A 17,998-nucleotide genomic window follows, 5' to 3' on the forward strand; every position below is an offset into this window, starting at 1 on the left:
CCTATGGCAGCAAACAGAGGGCAGCACGATGTGGTGTGTTCGGTCGAGGATCCAGAGCTATTAGAATTCGAGGTTTGGGATATGCATATGTATTTTAAAACTTTATTTTTTAAACACTGCAACAGAATATAAGATTAAAATATTTTTAATCTGAATCATGCATGCATAAAATATAAAATCACAAGGATCTAGTTCATGTGCTAAAATTGATATATGCTGAAATTCAAATTGTGATCAAATCGCATAACTGTTTCGCAATCCTTTTCTTTAAATCTGGATCTGGAAGAGAAAAGATTTTCTTCTAGCCGCACAAGTGTCTGACCTCTACGAGTATGCATTCAAGATCAGTCTGGAATAGCCCTCTTCAAATTAAATTTTTTTCTCTAAAAAAATTCAGCCTGCTGAATCTGAACAAAGGCTGGATCACGATCAACACTTGATCTTTTTTTTTTTTATCTTCTTCTTCTTCTCTTCGCTAACCTTTCTTTCCTTGCTTATGCTGCTACCAAAGACTACGAACCAGCAGCAAGTGGACGCCCAACAGTTTGGATGTGGAGAAGAAAGAGGGATGCCCAAAACTCAAGGACGTGTAGACGTCCAAGTTGAGGAGAGAAAGGGAGGAAAAGATAGGGCGTGGGGTCCTTCTATGTGGTGTGTGGGGTGATGGTTGGATGCTCTAGGAACCTCACGAGGGGTCCCTTTAAATAGGCATGAGGATTGAATCATATTCAATCTCATAATACAAGTCCTACTTGCATTAAGTTTTCTAATAATTTAAGTTATTTAACTTACATTAGGAATCCTATTAGGTGCCAACTCTTGGAGCCCTTGCACCCATTATTTCACACCCTCTTTTGCACCTAAGGGACACCCCATATGAAATCAAAAGATCCTCTAATCATAGGACACGCCCAACTTGATCCAATCAAGGTGGCACCCCATAATAACTATCAAAGAATATTAATTAGGGACTTGCACCCTAAATTCAATTGATTCAAAATTTTAGACGTCCAATAATTGGAGTCCAATAAATCTAATTCATTTAAGTTATTAGTAGATAATTAAGTTTGAATTATCTTATCAAATAAGAAATTCAAATGAAAAAAAAAAATTAGATCCAACCATGTGCTAGCAAGATTATCTTGAACCCAATCAAAATTTTCTAAATCCAATTGATACTTCATAAGCTCAATTGCTAATTCTAGATCTAATTCTTTTATTATGTGATCCCATAGGTTCAATTCTATCTGGTAGTGAGATATACAATGATCTCTATCAAAGTATCATTGAAACTTCTTTCAATGGATCGAAATAATTTCATTCTAACTCATCAAGGATTGTCGATCCAAAACAACCCTAGTGGGCTCTCACAATCCATTAGTGACACCTAACGGCATGTAGTGGCAACCCAGTAGAACTGAAATGAATCTCTAGGTGTAGTTAACATATGATTCAGTCTCTCTATCGTGAGTCCTAACTTGATGGCAGATCATGGATAAATCGTTAAATCTCAACATCAGTCATATGATAGATTCGATTAGTTCAAATCTAGTTATAATTTCTATGAAAACTCTTTTCCATCGATCACACTACTATGATCACAGATTCTCGAACTTAGCCTCTCAAATCTTATAGGACTACTCCTTTCTATTAAGGTCGATAGATCCTATCTTGATGCACACCCTACTCCTATAGTGGACCAACTATCGTCAATATCCACTATAAGAGCTCATTGAGACTCATATTTATATGTCAATCAAACTCCAGCAGCTTCACTCCGAGCAGTAGTGCCATCTCAGGTCAAAAGATCAATCATACCACTACAGCATCGAGACGATCATTGACGATCAAGTAGAAATTCAAGTGATCTCTTATATGGTCACGCTCAGCACTAGTTGTTCATTAACAACTACTCGTACTCACCATCCAATGTCTCTACACTGTAGACTAGGGACCCATCTATCTCAAAGAAAGCGATCTGTGCATCAGTCTATCCGGATCGATCATCGTCCTCATGATGATCCTATAACTGAGAGCATGTTGGAATTAAATATATATCTCTAATTTTCAATACCTTGAAAATATGTATCAACAATTAATTCCATAGATGATTCAAGGATACATCACACTTGAATGAAAAATAAACTTATCCTTTTATTGATTACATCAATGTATTAAGTATAAAATTATGTCCGAGATTTATTACAATGTGTCACCATATTGACTTCTAGAACATACATCTAACAAGAGCAGCAGTAGATTGAGAGAAGCAGATAGAGAACAGAGGCAAAGGTGCTTTAAGTAGACTGTCAGACAGCAGATAGCGATCGCTTCAGGGGTTCAGGAGGTCTTCCTAAAGAGAGAGCTTTTGTAAGGAAAAATTTTTTGTGAAGGAGAGATTGGATGTACGAGGGTTAAGGGTGTGATCTCCTCTTATAATTTTTTTTTATAGTGAAGCTTGCATACCCCATGGAGGCGAGCCTTTTGGCTGATCCACATATTTGATCGTGTTTCTATTTTGTTTCTTCTTTCTTCCTATTATGATGCGTGGTATCGAAACAATCCTGTAGAGGTGGTGTCCTGGCCAGACATCTCCAACAAGTGGAATCAGAGCGAGACGGTATCAAGATACAGGTTACGATGGTGATGGTTAAGATTGAAAATGGAGAAAATAGGCTTAATCAAAATGGAGATCAACTAGTTTGATAGGAAGAGTAATTTTTCCTTGTGGCAGAAAAAAATAAAGGATGACTCATCCAACAAGGATTGATCGATACTCTCTTGTGCGAAGAAAAGCCGACTATCATGAAGGTGCAGGATTGGAGGTGGCTCCAGATGTAGGCGGTGAGTACCATTCACATGTACATGACAGATGAGGTGGTGATACATGTATTTGACAAGATTTCTCTGACAGTGCTGTGGTCGAAGTTCGAGGAGTTGTATATAGCGAAGTCTCTTACCAATACTCTCTTTCTTTGGAGGTAGTTCTACCAGCTATGGATGACTAAGAGACAGAATATGCAGGAGCATCTCAACCACTTCCAGAAGATCCTCACCAACCTCTTTAGCGTTGACAAAAAATTTGAGGAGAAGACTAGGGCACTGATCTTGCTAGCATCGCTTCCCCCTTCGTATGAGTCTTTGTTGACTATTCTTCTAGTGAAAAAGAGCACCATCAAGATGGACGAGATTACCATAGTGATTCTTCAGAATGAGATTCTCAGGAGAGAGAATCTAGCTTCGAACTCAGACAGTAGCTCAGCTTTGATGGGATTTGAAGCAGCAGAAGGTGGTAGATGGAGTGATAGGAGATCGTGATGAGGGTACTCCAAGTCTACGATGAGGGACTTGAGGAAGGCCAGATGTTATCGGTGTGATGAGTTGGGACATCTAGTCAGAGATTGCTCTCAACTCAAGGATTGAACGAGGGCTACTGCAACAACGGTCAGTGGCGGATTAGAGAATGATGTCCTAGAGATATCTGATGAAGTATTTATTTCTTTCCAGTAGTGAATTTTAGATTCTACATGCATCTATCATTATATTGCAGAGAGGAGTAGTTTGACTTCCTCAAAAGCAGTGAGGGCACTGTTCATCTACCGGATGGATCGAGCTGTGCGATCAAAAGCATCGAGACAGTCAGCTGGAGGACACATGATGGTGCAGTGAGGAGATTGAGGGAGGTTCGATACATATTTAATTTCAGATAGAATCTTATCTCACTAAGCAGACTGGATTCGAGGGGCTACAAGATGGTAGTTGATGGAGGAATCCTAAAGATATTGCACGGTGATAGGATTATTCTAGAGAAGAAGAAGAGGATGATAGAATATTACTATCTGACAGGGAGCCTAGTGCAAAGTGGAGCTTTAAGAGTCAGGAGGAGTTCAGAGTGAAATAGAGCTCCAGGTGGAAGTGGATCGAACACGAAACGTGAGATTTGAGAGAATGAGGGGCAATATTGTAGAGTGAGATTTCGATTGCCGTAGTATGATATTCTGAGTAGATCTCAGGTCAGGAGAAGCATAGCGTACAACGGAGATGGGATCGAGCGGTCTGATTCGACTTCCATATTTGTCCATCTATAATCAGCATGTGATTGCCCCAGGGTCTGGGGATGAGAAAATTCATAAGCTCTCAAAGTTAGGAGGAGGTCGAATATTGAGTCGAGATGAAGATTATTAAGATTTGATATCTTGATATTCAATCTATATTAAGCCCACAGCGAGATCCATGACAACAAACAGAGTCCAACAAGTCCAAGATCAGTCTAAACAGAGTCCAGATGAAGAAGTTACAGTCAAAGAAAATCTATACGGAGATTGGAGCAATGGAGGCCGGCAGCGGCCGACAGAGCTAGCGCGTGCGACGGCACGTGGGCCGGTCGAGAGTTGGCGGATGTGCGGGTGCACACGGTACCGACTATCTATGGGGGCCGTGGTGGACCAAACGGATATTTTCCGCCCGCTTCTCCTGGTCCACCATGGATCGATGGCATTTCAGAGCCATTTCTCATGGTCCACGATACTATTTCATGGATCGATACGCGATCGGATGGTTGCTGATAATTTCGATCATGATCGGACAGTTATCGATGGTTCTAGGGAGATCAGCAGACGTGTAGCATGCGATGAGGTGCGATCGAATAGCCCAAGGATGAGCTAATTGAGATTTGATGGTTCAGAGGTGTGTTCGGGTGATAATCGGAGTGCATATCCGATCAGGGCTCGGATTCAGTTCTTTAAAAAGACCTGTGGCAGCGAACAGAGGGCAGCATGATGTGGTGTGTTTGATCGAGGACCCAGAGTAGCAGCAGACTGAGAGGAGTCGATAGAGAATAGAGACAGGGGTGCTTCAAGTAGACTGTCAGGCAGCAGACAGCAGGTTGCTTCAGAGATTTAGGGGGTCTTCTTAGAGAGAGACTTTTTTTAAGGAGAGCTTCTTGTGAGAGAGAGATTAGGTGTATGAGAGTTGAGGGTGTGATCTTTTCTTGTAATTTTCTCTTTTTCATAATGAAGCTTGCATGTCTCGTAAAGATGAGCTTTTTAGTTGATCCACGTATTTGATTGTGTTTTTGTTTTGTTTCTGCTTTCTTCCTACTGCGATGCATGATATCAAAAAGGTCCCGTGAAAATGATGTCCTGGCCAGACATCCCCAACAATGGTAATAAAGCATACTTCTTTTGTAAGAAAAAGTGACACATGAAAAAGGACTGCATAAAGTATAATAAATGGCTTAAAAAGAAAGGTACTTTGTATCTCTAATTGTATCATGAGTCCTTTTCGGTTGTGCAATCATTGGGTTTAGACATTACTTTGGTGATCCTTGCTCCTTTCAAAAGAGCAGCAATTGAAATGAGAAAAGAACGAGTGACGCAAGACGACAATTGCATGCGTTCTCCCATAAGTTAGATTTTCGTCTCCTATTTCTAGTGCATACTAACAATCCATCCTTCTCCCCCAAAAGGAGATTTTTGTAAATAACAGAATCAAGCCGAGTGGATGCTTTCCAGTAAAAGTCAACATGACGTAGACTGTCATCATGCCTAACAGAGAGATTCGCTCTTAGACTCACACGACAGCCTAAACTCAGGTTACGAAGTAATAAATCAGCCATTGAAGAGAACTATGATCGGAGAGCAAGTAGGGCTTTCTCAATTGAAGGGACCCGAAGGGAAATAAACGAAGTATCTATTCAGGCAATCGGATACGTTCACATGTGAAAGCTTTAAGAACCTTTAGATTAGTTTTGAATTCTATTTTTTTTTGGATCTTGAAAATATCTTTTATGTCCCTAGTTTCTCTAGAATTTAATTTCTATTTCCAAGTTAACAGATATTGGTTTTGGTCTTCATTTTGAAAATTTTGTAGTGAAATTTTTTTTGGAATATAAGTGTCATTGGTACTGATTTTCTGACGAATAATTTATATAAATTAGATTTGAATCTAAATTTTAAATGTAATCATTCATCTATATATGGTGGTAAAATTGACATAAAAAAAATATTATTTAAGAGAACTCTTCAAGTTTATGACATAAAAGATTAGCCCATATCTCTTTAGAGAGAAAAAAGTGTTTGGTAAATAATGACATTTTAAAAGATGTTGATTTTACTAATTTTGGCACTTGTTTGGGTTGTATAAAAAGAAAGCAAACTAACAAGTCTTCTAAAGGTGCCAAAAGGAGTTCTAATATTTTGAAAATCATACACACTAATATCTGTGAACCATTTTCTACTCCCTATTTTAATAGTTAGAGATATGTTATCTCATTTATTGATGACCATATCAAATATATGTATCTCTGTCTTCTCTTTGAAAAAGATGAGACACCAGATGCCTTTAAGATTTACAAAGTAGAAGTAGAAAAATAACTGGGCAAGAAAAAAAGATCGTGACAAAAGCGAAGAGTACCATGAAAGGCACACTGAAAGGGGTCAGACCATAGCTCCATTTGGTAAGTTCGTTGAAGAAGAGGATATTATTGCCCAAGACACAATGTCTGGAACACCACAACAAAATAGTGTGGCAAAAAGAAGAAACTATACGTTGATGAACATGGTAAGAAGTATGATTAGTAACTCTAATTTTTCTTTATCTTTTTAAAATGAAGCATTAAAGACTGCAGTGTATGTCTTAAACAGAATTCTATCGAAGGCTGTACCTAAAACCTTTTTTGAGCTGTGGAAAGAATAAAAATCGAGTTTAAGTCATTTACACATATGGGGATGTCCAGTTGAGGTGTGGATTTATCATCCCCACTTAAAGAAATTGAATTTTAGAATAGTTAGTCACTATTTTATTGGCTATGCGGTAAACTTTAAAGGATATATGTTTTATTGCCCTAACCATATATCCAAAATAGTTGAATCTAAAAATGCTAAGTTTCTTGAGGATTATGAACTTAGTGGGAGTAGTTTTCCTTGTAAGAATGAATTTGAGAAAATAAGGGATCAAATTTATTAATCCATAAAAAATATGAAATTGATTGTTATTCAAGCAGATCCATAAGATCATGAACAATCAATTTAAGAGCAACCACTCCATGAAGAACAATTTTGTATTGAGTCTACTATTGAGGATACTCAAAATACAGATGTAGTGAGATTAAGAAGATCCACATGAGAAGGAAAGTCTGTAATTTCTAGTGATTATATTATCTACCTATAGGAATCTGACTTTGATGTTGGGCCTGATAATGATCCTAAGTCATTTTCACAAATCATGTGTGGAAATAAATCTACATACTGGTATGATATCATAAAAGATGAGATAGAATCTATGACTAAAAATCAAGTCTGGGATTTCGTTAAATTATCTAAAAGTGCTTCAGCCATTAGCTATAAATAGGTCTATGAGACCAAAAGAGACTCTTCAGATAATATTGAACAATATAAGCCAGACTTATAGCTAAGATTTTCACTCAAAAGGAAAGCATTGATTATTATGAAACCTTCTGTCCAGTTTCAAAGAAGGATTCGTTGAGGATAATCATGACTTTAGTAGCTCATTTTGATTTAGAGTTACAACAAATGGATGTAAAAACGATATTTCTGAATGAAAATCTAGATGAGATAGTATACATGACTCTACCTGAAGGTTTCTATACAGTCATCTTATATGTAAGTTAAAGACGTTCATATATGGACTTAAACAGGCCTCTCGCTATATGGTATATGAAATTTCATGATGTTATTAGCTCTTTTGACTCTCGTGGATCAATGTATATACTTTAAGGTTAGTGAAAATAAATACATATATCTGGTTCTATATATAGATGATATATTACTTATAAGCAGTGATTTGGATTTGCTAAAGGAGATAAAATTATTTTTTTCTCAAAATTTTGAAATGAAGGATATAGGTGAAACCTCTTATGTCATTGGCACAGAGATTCACAGAGACAGATCATGAAGGATTTTAGGTTTGTCTCAAAGGGCTTACATCGAAAAGATTTGAAAAGATTTAAAACATTAAATTGTACTCCTATAATTGCACCCATTATGAAAGATGATAAATTCAATCAGAACCAATGTCCACAAAATGAACTGAAAAAAGAGCAGATGAAGAATATCCCATATGCATCAGCAGTGGAAAATTTGATATATACACAAGTCTGTACAAGACCTGATATTGCATATGCAGTCAAAATTTTGGGTAGATACCAAAGCAATTCTAACCTTGATTATTGAAAAGCTGCAAAAAAAAGTTATGCGGTATCTACAAGAAATCAAGCATTATATGCTTACCTACAAACACACTGATCACTTGGAGGTGGTTGGTTATTCGGACTCAGATTTTGATGGATGTGTGATACAAGAAAGTCTACTTCAGAATATATTTTTCTTTTTGTTAATAGTGCTGTATCTTGAAGAAGTAATAAGCAATCGATAGTTGCTTCATCTATCATGAAGGTAAAGTTCGTTGCATGCTACGAAGCTACTTCACAAGCAATATGGATGAGAAATCTTATTTCTAATTTGAGAGTTGTCGATTCTATTGTAAGGCCAATAAAGATTTATTGTGACAACTCTGCTATAATTTTCTTTTCTAAGAATGATATAAGCGAAAGTCACAGCAAGCACATCGATATAAAGTATTTTGCTGTTAAAGATCATGTTAAGAAGTATGAAGTGGATATCCAGCTTATCAGTACTAAATTAATGATTGCAAACTCCATGACTAAAGGATTATCGATCAAATAGTTTAAAGATCATGTGGATTATATGAGAATCATTACTTCAATTTTTATTTGATTTGCTTCTTGAATAAATGTTTATGACATTCTTAGAAATAAAGGACATAATTTTTGTTTTGTGCACATAAAGCTCATGTCATAAAATTGGACTCTGAATAATTTATAGGAAGTTATTTATAAAGAAAAGTATAAAATGCTTAAATAAGAGGATTCGTACATCATGATATGTGGAAAGGAGTATTCAATTTATAGAATATAATCGTCATAATTTGTGTATTGAAATTTTTTATTTAAATAGAAGTTTTTAACTTAAGTTAATTTATGGCCATATTATAGTTTTGTTTATCACCTATTCAGTATCTTGATTGTAACACATGGGTCAAGTGAAAGAATGTTGTGCTCGTCCCAGTATTAGAGACTTGATGTAGCTCATATATGACCTAATTATTAAAGATAATTCAAGATAATTAAAATAATAATAAATAATTAAAATTTTTTTGAAATAAAGATGGATCATGATCAAATTAAGAACTCCATTATAATTATGATTTTTTGATGTATAAAAATTTATATTAATTTAAAATTTTTTTTGATCTAATCTATAAATACAATATATGATCCTTCATCGATAACAGGCACCGAGATCTTTTGGGCATAAATTGGAAAAGAAAATTTTAGATATAAATTTAAAAAAAAAATTGCAGTGTTTTTTTTATAGAGTTGAAGCAAAGTAGGTTCGCCTCATAAGTCTTTTTTTTTTTTTATTCTCGTAATGTACTTCGTCCTTGATCCGTCTTTCGATTTGAACAATAATAATTAAAGATACGTTATTTTTGTATCGACTAAATTTTCTGCAACCTAAATCGTGTTCATCTTTCGAAGGACGTGACGAATAGATATCATGGCGAAATGCTGAAAGAATCTTCGGATATCATGGAGCAATGGATAAACTTTCGGATACTTTGCCCCGTCCCGGAACCACCACTGTGGCTGAGTCTACGTCAACGAAAGATCCAGCCGATGCTTATTCACCAACACCACCCCATCCCATCGCCTTTTATCTACCCGTCCTCCACTCCCCCGCCAGAAGATGGTACCACGAGAACAAAAAATTAAAGCAAGGGATTGAGATGAAGCCTTACCTGGCTCTTTTCGTCTTCATCCTCTTCTCTTCTTTCCCTCTCTTCTTCGCTTCCAGTGATGGCGACTTCGATGCTCTACTGAAGCTCAAAGATGGGCTGATAGGTCCCGCCGGCGATGGCCTCCACGACTGGGACCCCTCCACCTCGACCCATTGCTCCTTTCCCGGCATCACGTGCGACGCGGATGACCGCGTCGTCGCCCTCCACATCTCTTACGTCCGATTCCGCCGCGCTCTGCCGCCGGAGATCGGACGCCTCGACCGGCTTGTCAACCTCACCATCGTCTGCGACTCCATCACCGGCCACCTCCCGGCGGAGATCGCCGGCCTCCCCGCCCTCCGCCTTCTCAACATCTCCAACAACAACTTCACCGGCTTGTTCCCGGACGTCGACGGTGGCTTCCCCGCGCTGGAGGTCCTCGACGCCTGTAACAACAACTTCTCCGGCCGGCTCCCACGTTGCCTCGCCAAGCTCCCCCGCCTCCGCCACCTCCACCTCGGCGGGAACTTCTTCTTCGGAGAGATCCCGGAGTCATACGGTGGTATCGAGAGCCTCGAATACCTGGGCCTCTATGGGAACGACCTCTCCGGCCGGGTCCCGGTGAGCTTGAGCCGGCTCACGAATCTACGGGAGATGTACATCGGCTACTACAGCACGTACGAGGGCGGCATCCCGCCGGAGTTCGGGATGCTGACCTCGCTGGTCCGGCTCGACATGGCGAGCTGCAACCTCTCCGGCCCGATTCCGCCGAGCCTCGGCCGGTTGAAGCTCCTTGACACGCTCTTCTTGCAGTTGAATTACCTCACCGGCACCATTCCGCCCGAGCTCGGCGGGCTCGACCAGCTCCAATCTCTTGATCTCTCGATCAACGAGCTCACCGGGGAGTTGCCGGAGAGCTTCGCAGGGTTGAAACAGCTCAAGCTCCTCAATATCCTCTGCAACCGCCTCCGCGGCCGCATCCCGCCCTTCATAGCCGATCTCCCGAATCTTGAGGTGCTCCAGGTCTTCGAGAACAGCTTCACCTTCGAACTTCCAGAAGGGCTCGGTCGGAATGGCCGACTCGTGAAGCTGGACGTAGCCACGAATCGCCTCACCGGGACGATCCCTCCGGACCTCTGCGCCGGCGGCCGGCTCGAGCAGCTCGTTTTGATGGAGAATTCGTTCTTCGGACCGATTCCAGAGAAACTCGGCGATTGCAAGTCGCTGCTCCACGTCCGGCTCGCCAAGAACCTCTTGAACGGGACGATCCCTGCCGGGCTGTTCGATCTCCCCTCCGCCGACATGCTCGAGCTTAGCGACAACTACTTTTCTGGCCAGCTGCCGGCGAAGATGGCCGGGGACAAATTCGCCGAGCTCATCCTCTCCAACAACTGGCTCTCCGGCCCGATCCCGTCGGCGATCGGGAACCTTTGCGGGCTCCAGACCTTATCTCTGGAGTCAAACCGGCTCTCCGGCGAGATCCCACCCCAGATCGGCGATCTGAAGCAGCTCACCAAGCTTAACCTGCGCGGAAACAACTTGGTCGGAGAAATCCCTTCTGATCTCGCCCGGTGCACTGGGACACTCCAGGTCGTCGATCTCAGCCGCAACGGTCTGACCGGCGAGATCCCGGCGGCGATCACGGAGCTCCAGAACCTCAACACACTAAACTTATCCGGAAACCACCTCTCCGGCGAGATCCCGTTGCAGATCCTGCGGATGCCGAGCTTGACCATCCTCGATCTCTCCTACAACAACCTCTCGGGCGAGATTCCGGTCGAGGGGCAGTTCTTGGCGTTCAACGAGACCTCGTTCATTGGCAACCCCGACCTCTGCGGTGGCCCGCTGCACGTGCCGCTCCCGTGCGGCTCGACCCGGGGTGGGCCCAGGGCCGTGCGGGCCCGCGGGAAGCGGTTCATCGCGTGGGTCGTCCCGCCGGTGGGGGTTATAATTCCGGTGGGCCTGGCGGTGCTCAAGGGATGGAAGTCGTGGAGAGGAAAAGGCCGGTCCGGCGCCTGCAAGATGACGTCGTTCCAGCGGCTTAATGTCACGGTCGACGACGTCATGGAGTGCTTGATAGCGAACGACGTCATCGGCCAAGGCAGCGCCGGGATCGTTTACCGTGGGAATATGCCGAGCGGCGCCGATGTGGCGATCAAGCGGCTGGTTGGGCGCGGCGGAGGAGTGCACGACCGGGGATTCAAGGCCGAGATAACAACTCTAGGCCGAATCCGGCACCGGAATATCGTCCGGATGCTGGGGTTCGTGTCGAACAGGGAGACCAATTTACTGCTGTATGAGTACATGCCGAATGGGAGCTTGGGGGAGATGCTGCATGGGAACAATGGGGCGCATCTGGGGTGGGAGGCGCGTTGCCGGATTGCGGTGGAGGCGGCGAGAGGGCTGTGCTACCTCCACCACGACTGCTCACCGCTCATCATCCACCGGGACGTGAAATCAAATAATATATTGCTCGACTCCAACTTCGAAGCGCACGTCGCCGACTTCGGCCTCGCCAAGTTTGTTCAGGACCCTGGCGCGTCCATGTCATGTATTGCCGGGACCTACGGCTACATCGCACCAGGTACGCCTTCACCCTTTTTCTCCTTGTTTGTTTGGGATCTTCAACTCTACTGCCCTAACATCTTTCTTTTTAATTATGAGCAATATGGTGATAGTGGGCCACTAACAGCATTTCTTGTTTTGATTTCCAACTAAGATAAGGTACCGTTAGTATATTTGCATGTATAGAAATTCCAACATTTGATCCGGGTCCATCTTCTGCATTGTTGTTTTGATACATGTGAGCTGTTTTAGATGATGCTATATATGCAGGGACAGAATGACTTCCCTAGTAAAAAGAACAGATGTAGATGTGTGACGTGGATACAGAATTTTATATTCATAAATTCTGGAGATGATTAACTGCACTTGTAAAAATTTAAATGAAATTAATTTTAACATCCTGAAGTTGGCCTGTGACAGAGTATGCATACACTCTTCGAGTGGATGAGAAAAGTGATGTCTTCAGCTTTGGTGTTGTGCTCTTGGTGCTGATCACCGGGCATCGACCGCTCAGCCCTGCTGCATTTGGGGAAGATGTCGACATCGTGCATTGGGTTCGTAACACAGCATCAGAGGTCACATACAAGTCTGATGCTGCAGCAGTACTTTCTGTGGTGGATCGCAGGCTCTCGCCATGCCCTCTGGATTTAATCATCAATCTGTTCAAGGTGGCGATGCTGTGCGTGAAGGAGAGAAGCGTGGCACGCCCGACCATGAAGCTGGTGGTCCACATGCTCTCCAATCCAACGGCCTCGACAGCAACCAATCTTTTTGCTGTCTGAAAATCTAATTGTTTAATTACTGCCAATAAGCTATGAGGCGTTTTGTGGGTTGTATATAGTTTCGTTTTCAGATTGCTTCCTGTATGCCAGTGTGGTCTTCTAATTAGGAGTCTGCCCACTCCACTCAGCTGAGTCTGTCACCTGATTGTTGTGAAAATTGCATTGTGGAATGATAGTATGATATTTAATGAATGTATACTATCTGTGATTGGAGGACATGCAATTTTGCTAATGATGGTGGTAGTATTAACAAATGAGACTGTAGAACTTGATTTTAAATTAGCTGCTGAACGTGGAATGATTATAGGATGTGTGGAAAAGTAAACTTTTGGAAACAAAATTTTTGATATACTACTGAATTCACATTAAAAAAAAAAAAGAAAAGAAAAAAGATATACTACCGAATGAATGTGCCATGCGCTTTCAGATTGTGTTGTACAAAAAAAATGCACACTGTCTGATAGCATAAATTTAATGGAGCTCTTGACCCTAAAAGCTTCTTTAAACCCAAAGCTTCGCAAGATCAGCTGTAAATGCAGTGGCTGCTGAACGGAACTCAAAGCAAAAATAGCTTAAAAAAATTAGCATCTCTGTGTATGCTGCCAGTTTGGCTTCCTTCACTTTCCTTTTCCTGGAGCTTTGCATGCTGCAGCTAAATTTTAGTTGAGGTTATTTTTCTAAATATATGGCATCATGTGTTAATTTTTGTTGCCTCTCCCGTGATGTATAACTTCAACACCTCCACTTGTGTTATATCATCTAGCTATCATGTTTGAGGTCAACATATATTTTCATAGTACTCTTTCTTTTGGATCGGATAAACTGCCATATCAGAACTAAGCTTGGGCTTAGTGCAAAGAATAGCGGAAGAATCACATCAAAATAAACAAGCATGCTGTTATTTTAATTTGTGATTAGCTATGCCTTCTACTAAATTCCTGTTTCAGTGAGATATAACTGCCCTGTGCTTGCCATCATGGGAAATTATGAGTTGGTTTGCTTGGAGGAACTAACGAGAGTTGATGGTGGAAAACCATCGATAGGAGTAGCTTTTGATGGGGAAACTTTTCTTTTTCGTTCTGAGAAATTTGGAGAGCAAAGGAGTTGGAATCGGATTCTCCAACTACATTAATAAATGGGATACCAGTCTGTTTAAGACGAGATTTATGGTATTCCGAAATCTTGCAATTGTTGGTCAATGATCAATCAAATGCTTGTTTCCCACTCTTTTTGGTTGCCTCATCTTTATTCAAGTCTCACATATAAAAAAGATGCTGCTACGCTTCCCCAAGAAGCTCCCCAGAAAAGTGGCATAAACCTAGTCTTTTAGTAGTCAAAATGTTTAACTTTATCAATATAAGTGAGTTATGCTGGTCGTCCAGGACTCAAACCCATGCCATGAAGCTCTAATTTTATTGGATGTAGTAACTTCGGCTTTGGCATCTTTTTTTTCATGAAGCAATTGTCCAATACTCGAACCCATGCCATCGCACTTGTCAACCCAAGCCTTTTAGCATTGCACCAAGCAATTAATGGCCCCTACCAGCGAATAGATAAAATGAATGAAAATGGGTCTATTTTGCCGCCTCATGCACAACAATGCAGTATTATATAGTGAGTTTATTGCAAACTCCATCCAATGCTGAAGATAATTTTTCTCCAACACACAAATGCAAGCATAAGAGATTGCAAGTATATGCGACTTCCCTAACTGTGAGTATTGTTCCCCAACCAGAAGTACATTCATGAGGACCAATATAACACACAGAGCAACTCATTATATAATGTGAACATGGAAAATGAAAGCAACTACTTAAGAGTTGCATGCTCCCATGCTCTTTACAATCAAAACACATATGTCCATCATCAAAAGGATTGTTTTGTGCGAACCTTGAACCTCTAAATGTCCATGCAAATTCACAGATGGCTTGCTCTAGCTAGAAGCCTTGTTTGAACAAGGTTGAAATTAAACATTCCAACGAATTTTATTATCGATCCATGTGATGCAAAACTAGGTCATCACTAACCCATTTTGAATTATGTAAACAACTGATGACAAGATTTGATTGTTTTTGGAAAAGGATGAGAATATTCCATCATATGCCATACACGCCATTCTCAATACTGATTTGATGCAACTTCACATAAATTGTAGCTACACATAAAAGGAAAAATACCTCGCCAAAAGAAGGAAAACAGAAAAAACCTGAACAAAAGCATTTCTTAGCTCTTTTCCCCCAACTTGGTCGTGTACGAAAACGTCTTTAATCAATTTAGTATGTTCATAAAATATATTTTACAGTACAATCTTACGAAAAGCTGCTTGTGATTGCACCCATCTAACTCAAATTTTCATTTTTCCCATACCACAAAGTGCTTGCAAACGCAGGTACGTTAACACTACCGGCAATTCTTTATCAGCCCATTATTGCCTTCTTAGCTCTCTGCCACTTATTCTGGTTTTCAGTGGTGATTCTTGTAGCCTGCTTATCTTGTATCCATGAATTCAAAAATCTGCACTTCACAGAAGGTTCTTTTACACACACACACACTGTAGAAAAAAGAAAAAAGAAAATAGTTTAACATTTCAACATCCATTCTTTAAGATAAAGATAACATCATTGGATTTAGTTAATTAGATCCTCCCCAATGCCTCTAAATTGAGGTGTAATATATTATGTTGCAGATTCTAGTTTAGATTCAGTAACTACAAATCACTGCTTCACTGGAACCTCAATTTATTGATATGCCATTTTTTTTCAAATTTGCTACATTAAAATTCAATCCCCAATAATAATGTTAACAACAACAGTAACCAGACATGGAATTTGAAAAAAAAAAAAAATTCTTCTTTTACCCATTGGAATCATTGCTTCAAATTACTTTTCCACTCACTCTGACCTGGTGCTACATCCACTGTCACCGCGAGCTTCAACAAAATCATATATCAAAACATAAATCTAGTCTTCTTAAATAGGCAGCAATAATTTTACTTTTTTCAGGACAAATACTTTAATTCTCAGTATTCTTTAAAAACTAAACAAAGACCAAGAAAAAGAAATTCTATGCTTTAGCTTAATGTAACCATGAATATTAAGGACCATGACATTCAAATTTATTTCTGCCCAACAAAGTATCTGCTAACACTGATTATGAAATGATCAAACTCGCTAACAAACTTTGGGTACCATTTGTTCCCATGGGGATGTCAGCCTATCAAAGTCATGCCATCCCTAAAATTCCTTGGCTTAGGCCGGCGGTCACCAGGAAAGTCTCTCCAAGGTCGAGGGTGGGGCTTCTACCCTGCTCATGCTCCCTCTTGCATTTTAAACACACACGTTCTGTAATTGAGTCATTGAGTTGAAATCCTATACTCTTGAATCATGAATGAATAAATAAAAATTTTTATTTATTTTGGATACAAGAAAGACTTTTATTCAAATCTTCCTTTTTGCTTTGTTGTGAGTGACTGTCGTGGATGCTTTTGAATAGAAGTACCGAAATATGGGGCTTTGCCTCTCCCCAAATCCCAATTTCACTGCTTCAGTGGAGATCTTCTGAGGCCTTAAACCCCAGGGTCAACAAGAGGCAGTGAAAGCATCGGCCTACCTTTGTTTGAGTTAAAGGAGAGTGCCTTCCCAAGGCTCGGTCATCCGAAGCTTGAGGCTTTATCCTTTTTTGAGTTTGCGGACTCAAAGAAGAGGGCCTTTCGAAGCTTGATCATCTAAGGCTTGGAGGTCAAGGCTCTACTCCCCTTCGAATTTATAGACTCAAAGGAGAGAGCCTTCGAAAGCTTGTTCATCCCAAGCTTGGAGGTTGAGGCTCTGCCCTTCTTTGAGTTTGCAGACTCAAAGGTGAGAGCCTCCAAAAGCTTCGAAGCTTGATGGTCCTTGACTAAGGCTTCATCTTACCTTGAGTATTGGTGGTGCTTGTCTCGGAGTCAAAGTACGTCATAGCCTCCGGGACTTGAAGAAGACAAGTATGGTGTCATGCTTGAAGCATGCAATTCTCTCGAGACTTTCGAGCAGGCGTGGTAGCTTGGCCCGGGGGCATGGTGGCCTGCCCAGGACTTTCTCAGAGTTTTCGGTCGACATAGGTCTACTTTGGCCTCCAAGGCTTGGAGTCTTCCCCCATTGGAGACATACAAGACAGTCGAGACTTTCGAGCATTATAACTTGGTCTGGGGTGTAGTAAGCTCCCAGGGCTTTTGAATAGGCATGGTAGTCCGGCCTGGGCGCATGATAGTCCACCCAAGATTTTCTTGGAGTTTTCGACCGATGTGGGCCTACTCTAGCCCCTGAGGCTTCCATCATTAGAGGTGTATGTGATAGCTAAGACTTTCGGATATGGTGATCCGGCCTGGGGCATTAGCCTTCCCAATTCTTTCTCGAATTTTTTGATCTATGTGGACCTACTCCAACAATGGGTCTATTGTCTATTGTAGGCTTGACCATTGGTTGGATTTCGTGGCTCGAGACCTTGGTGTCCTTTGGATGGTTGATGAAATTCTATAGGAAGCCTCACCGGATGAGGGTTTTTATTTTCTTCTTCAACTGAAAACAATCCTTGGTGTCATGACTATGGTTCTGCTGAAAGTGACAATACTTCAGTCGGTTGCATCAGGCCAACTGACTCGACTTTCCAAACCATCGAAGAATGTCTTGGTTTTTGATCTCCATCAAAATTTGTCTCCGATGAGTATTTAGAGATGTGAAGTCCTCGAAATGTCGAGGGATTTGGGACCAACAAGGAGACCTCCCATCATGCTTCGACTTCTTCGACCAGGGAGTAGGTTGATTCTCCCTAGCCCTCTTCTGCTTCATCTTTTTTTT

General features: G+C 41.1%; 1 protein-coding gene and 1 pseudogene across 1 annotated transcript; both read left to right on the forward strand.

Moving 5' to 3' along the window:
• LOC140854268 (uncharacterized) overlaps positions 1–5,265 on the forward strand; it is a 6,216-nt pseudogene extending 951 nt beyond the window's left edge.
• A 4,205-nt stretch (positions 5,266–9,470) lies between these two features.
• LOC105059727 (uncharacterized) lies at positions 9,471–13,399 on the forward strand. The gene is given in 3 exon segments (XM_019855366.3): positions 9,471–9,803; positions 9,806–12,403; positions 12,805–13,399. Coding segments are annotated over 3 exon segments (3,156 nt in total). The 5' UTR covers positions 9,471–9,607; the 3' UTR covers positions 13,167–13,399.
• The last annotated feature ends 4,599 nt before the right edge of the window (positions 13,400–17,998 follow it).

Source organism: Elaeis guineensis, chromosome 16 (genome assembly GCF_000442705.2).
Source record: "Elaeis guineensis isolate ETL-2024a chromosome 16, EG11, whole genome shotgun sequence".
Classification (NCBI taxonomy): Eukaryota; Viridiplantae; Streptophyta; class Magnoliopsida; order Arecales; family Arecaceae; genus Elaeis; species Elaeis guineensis.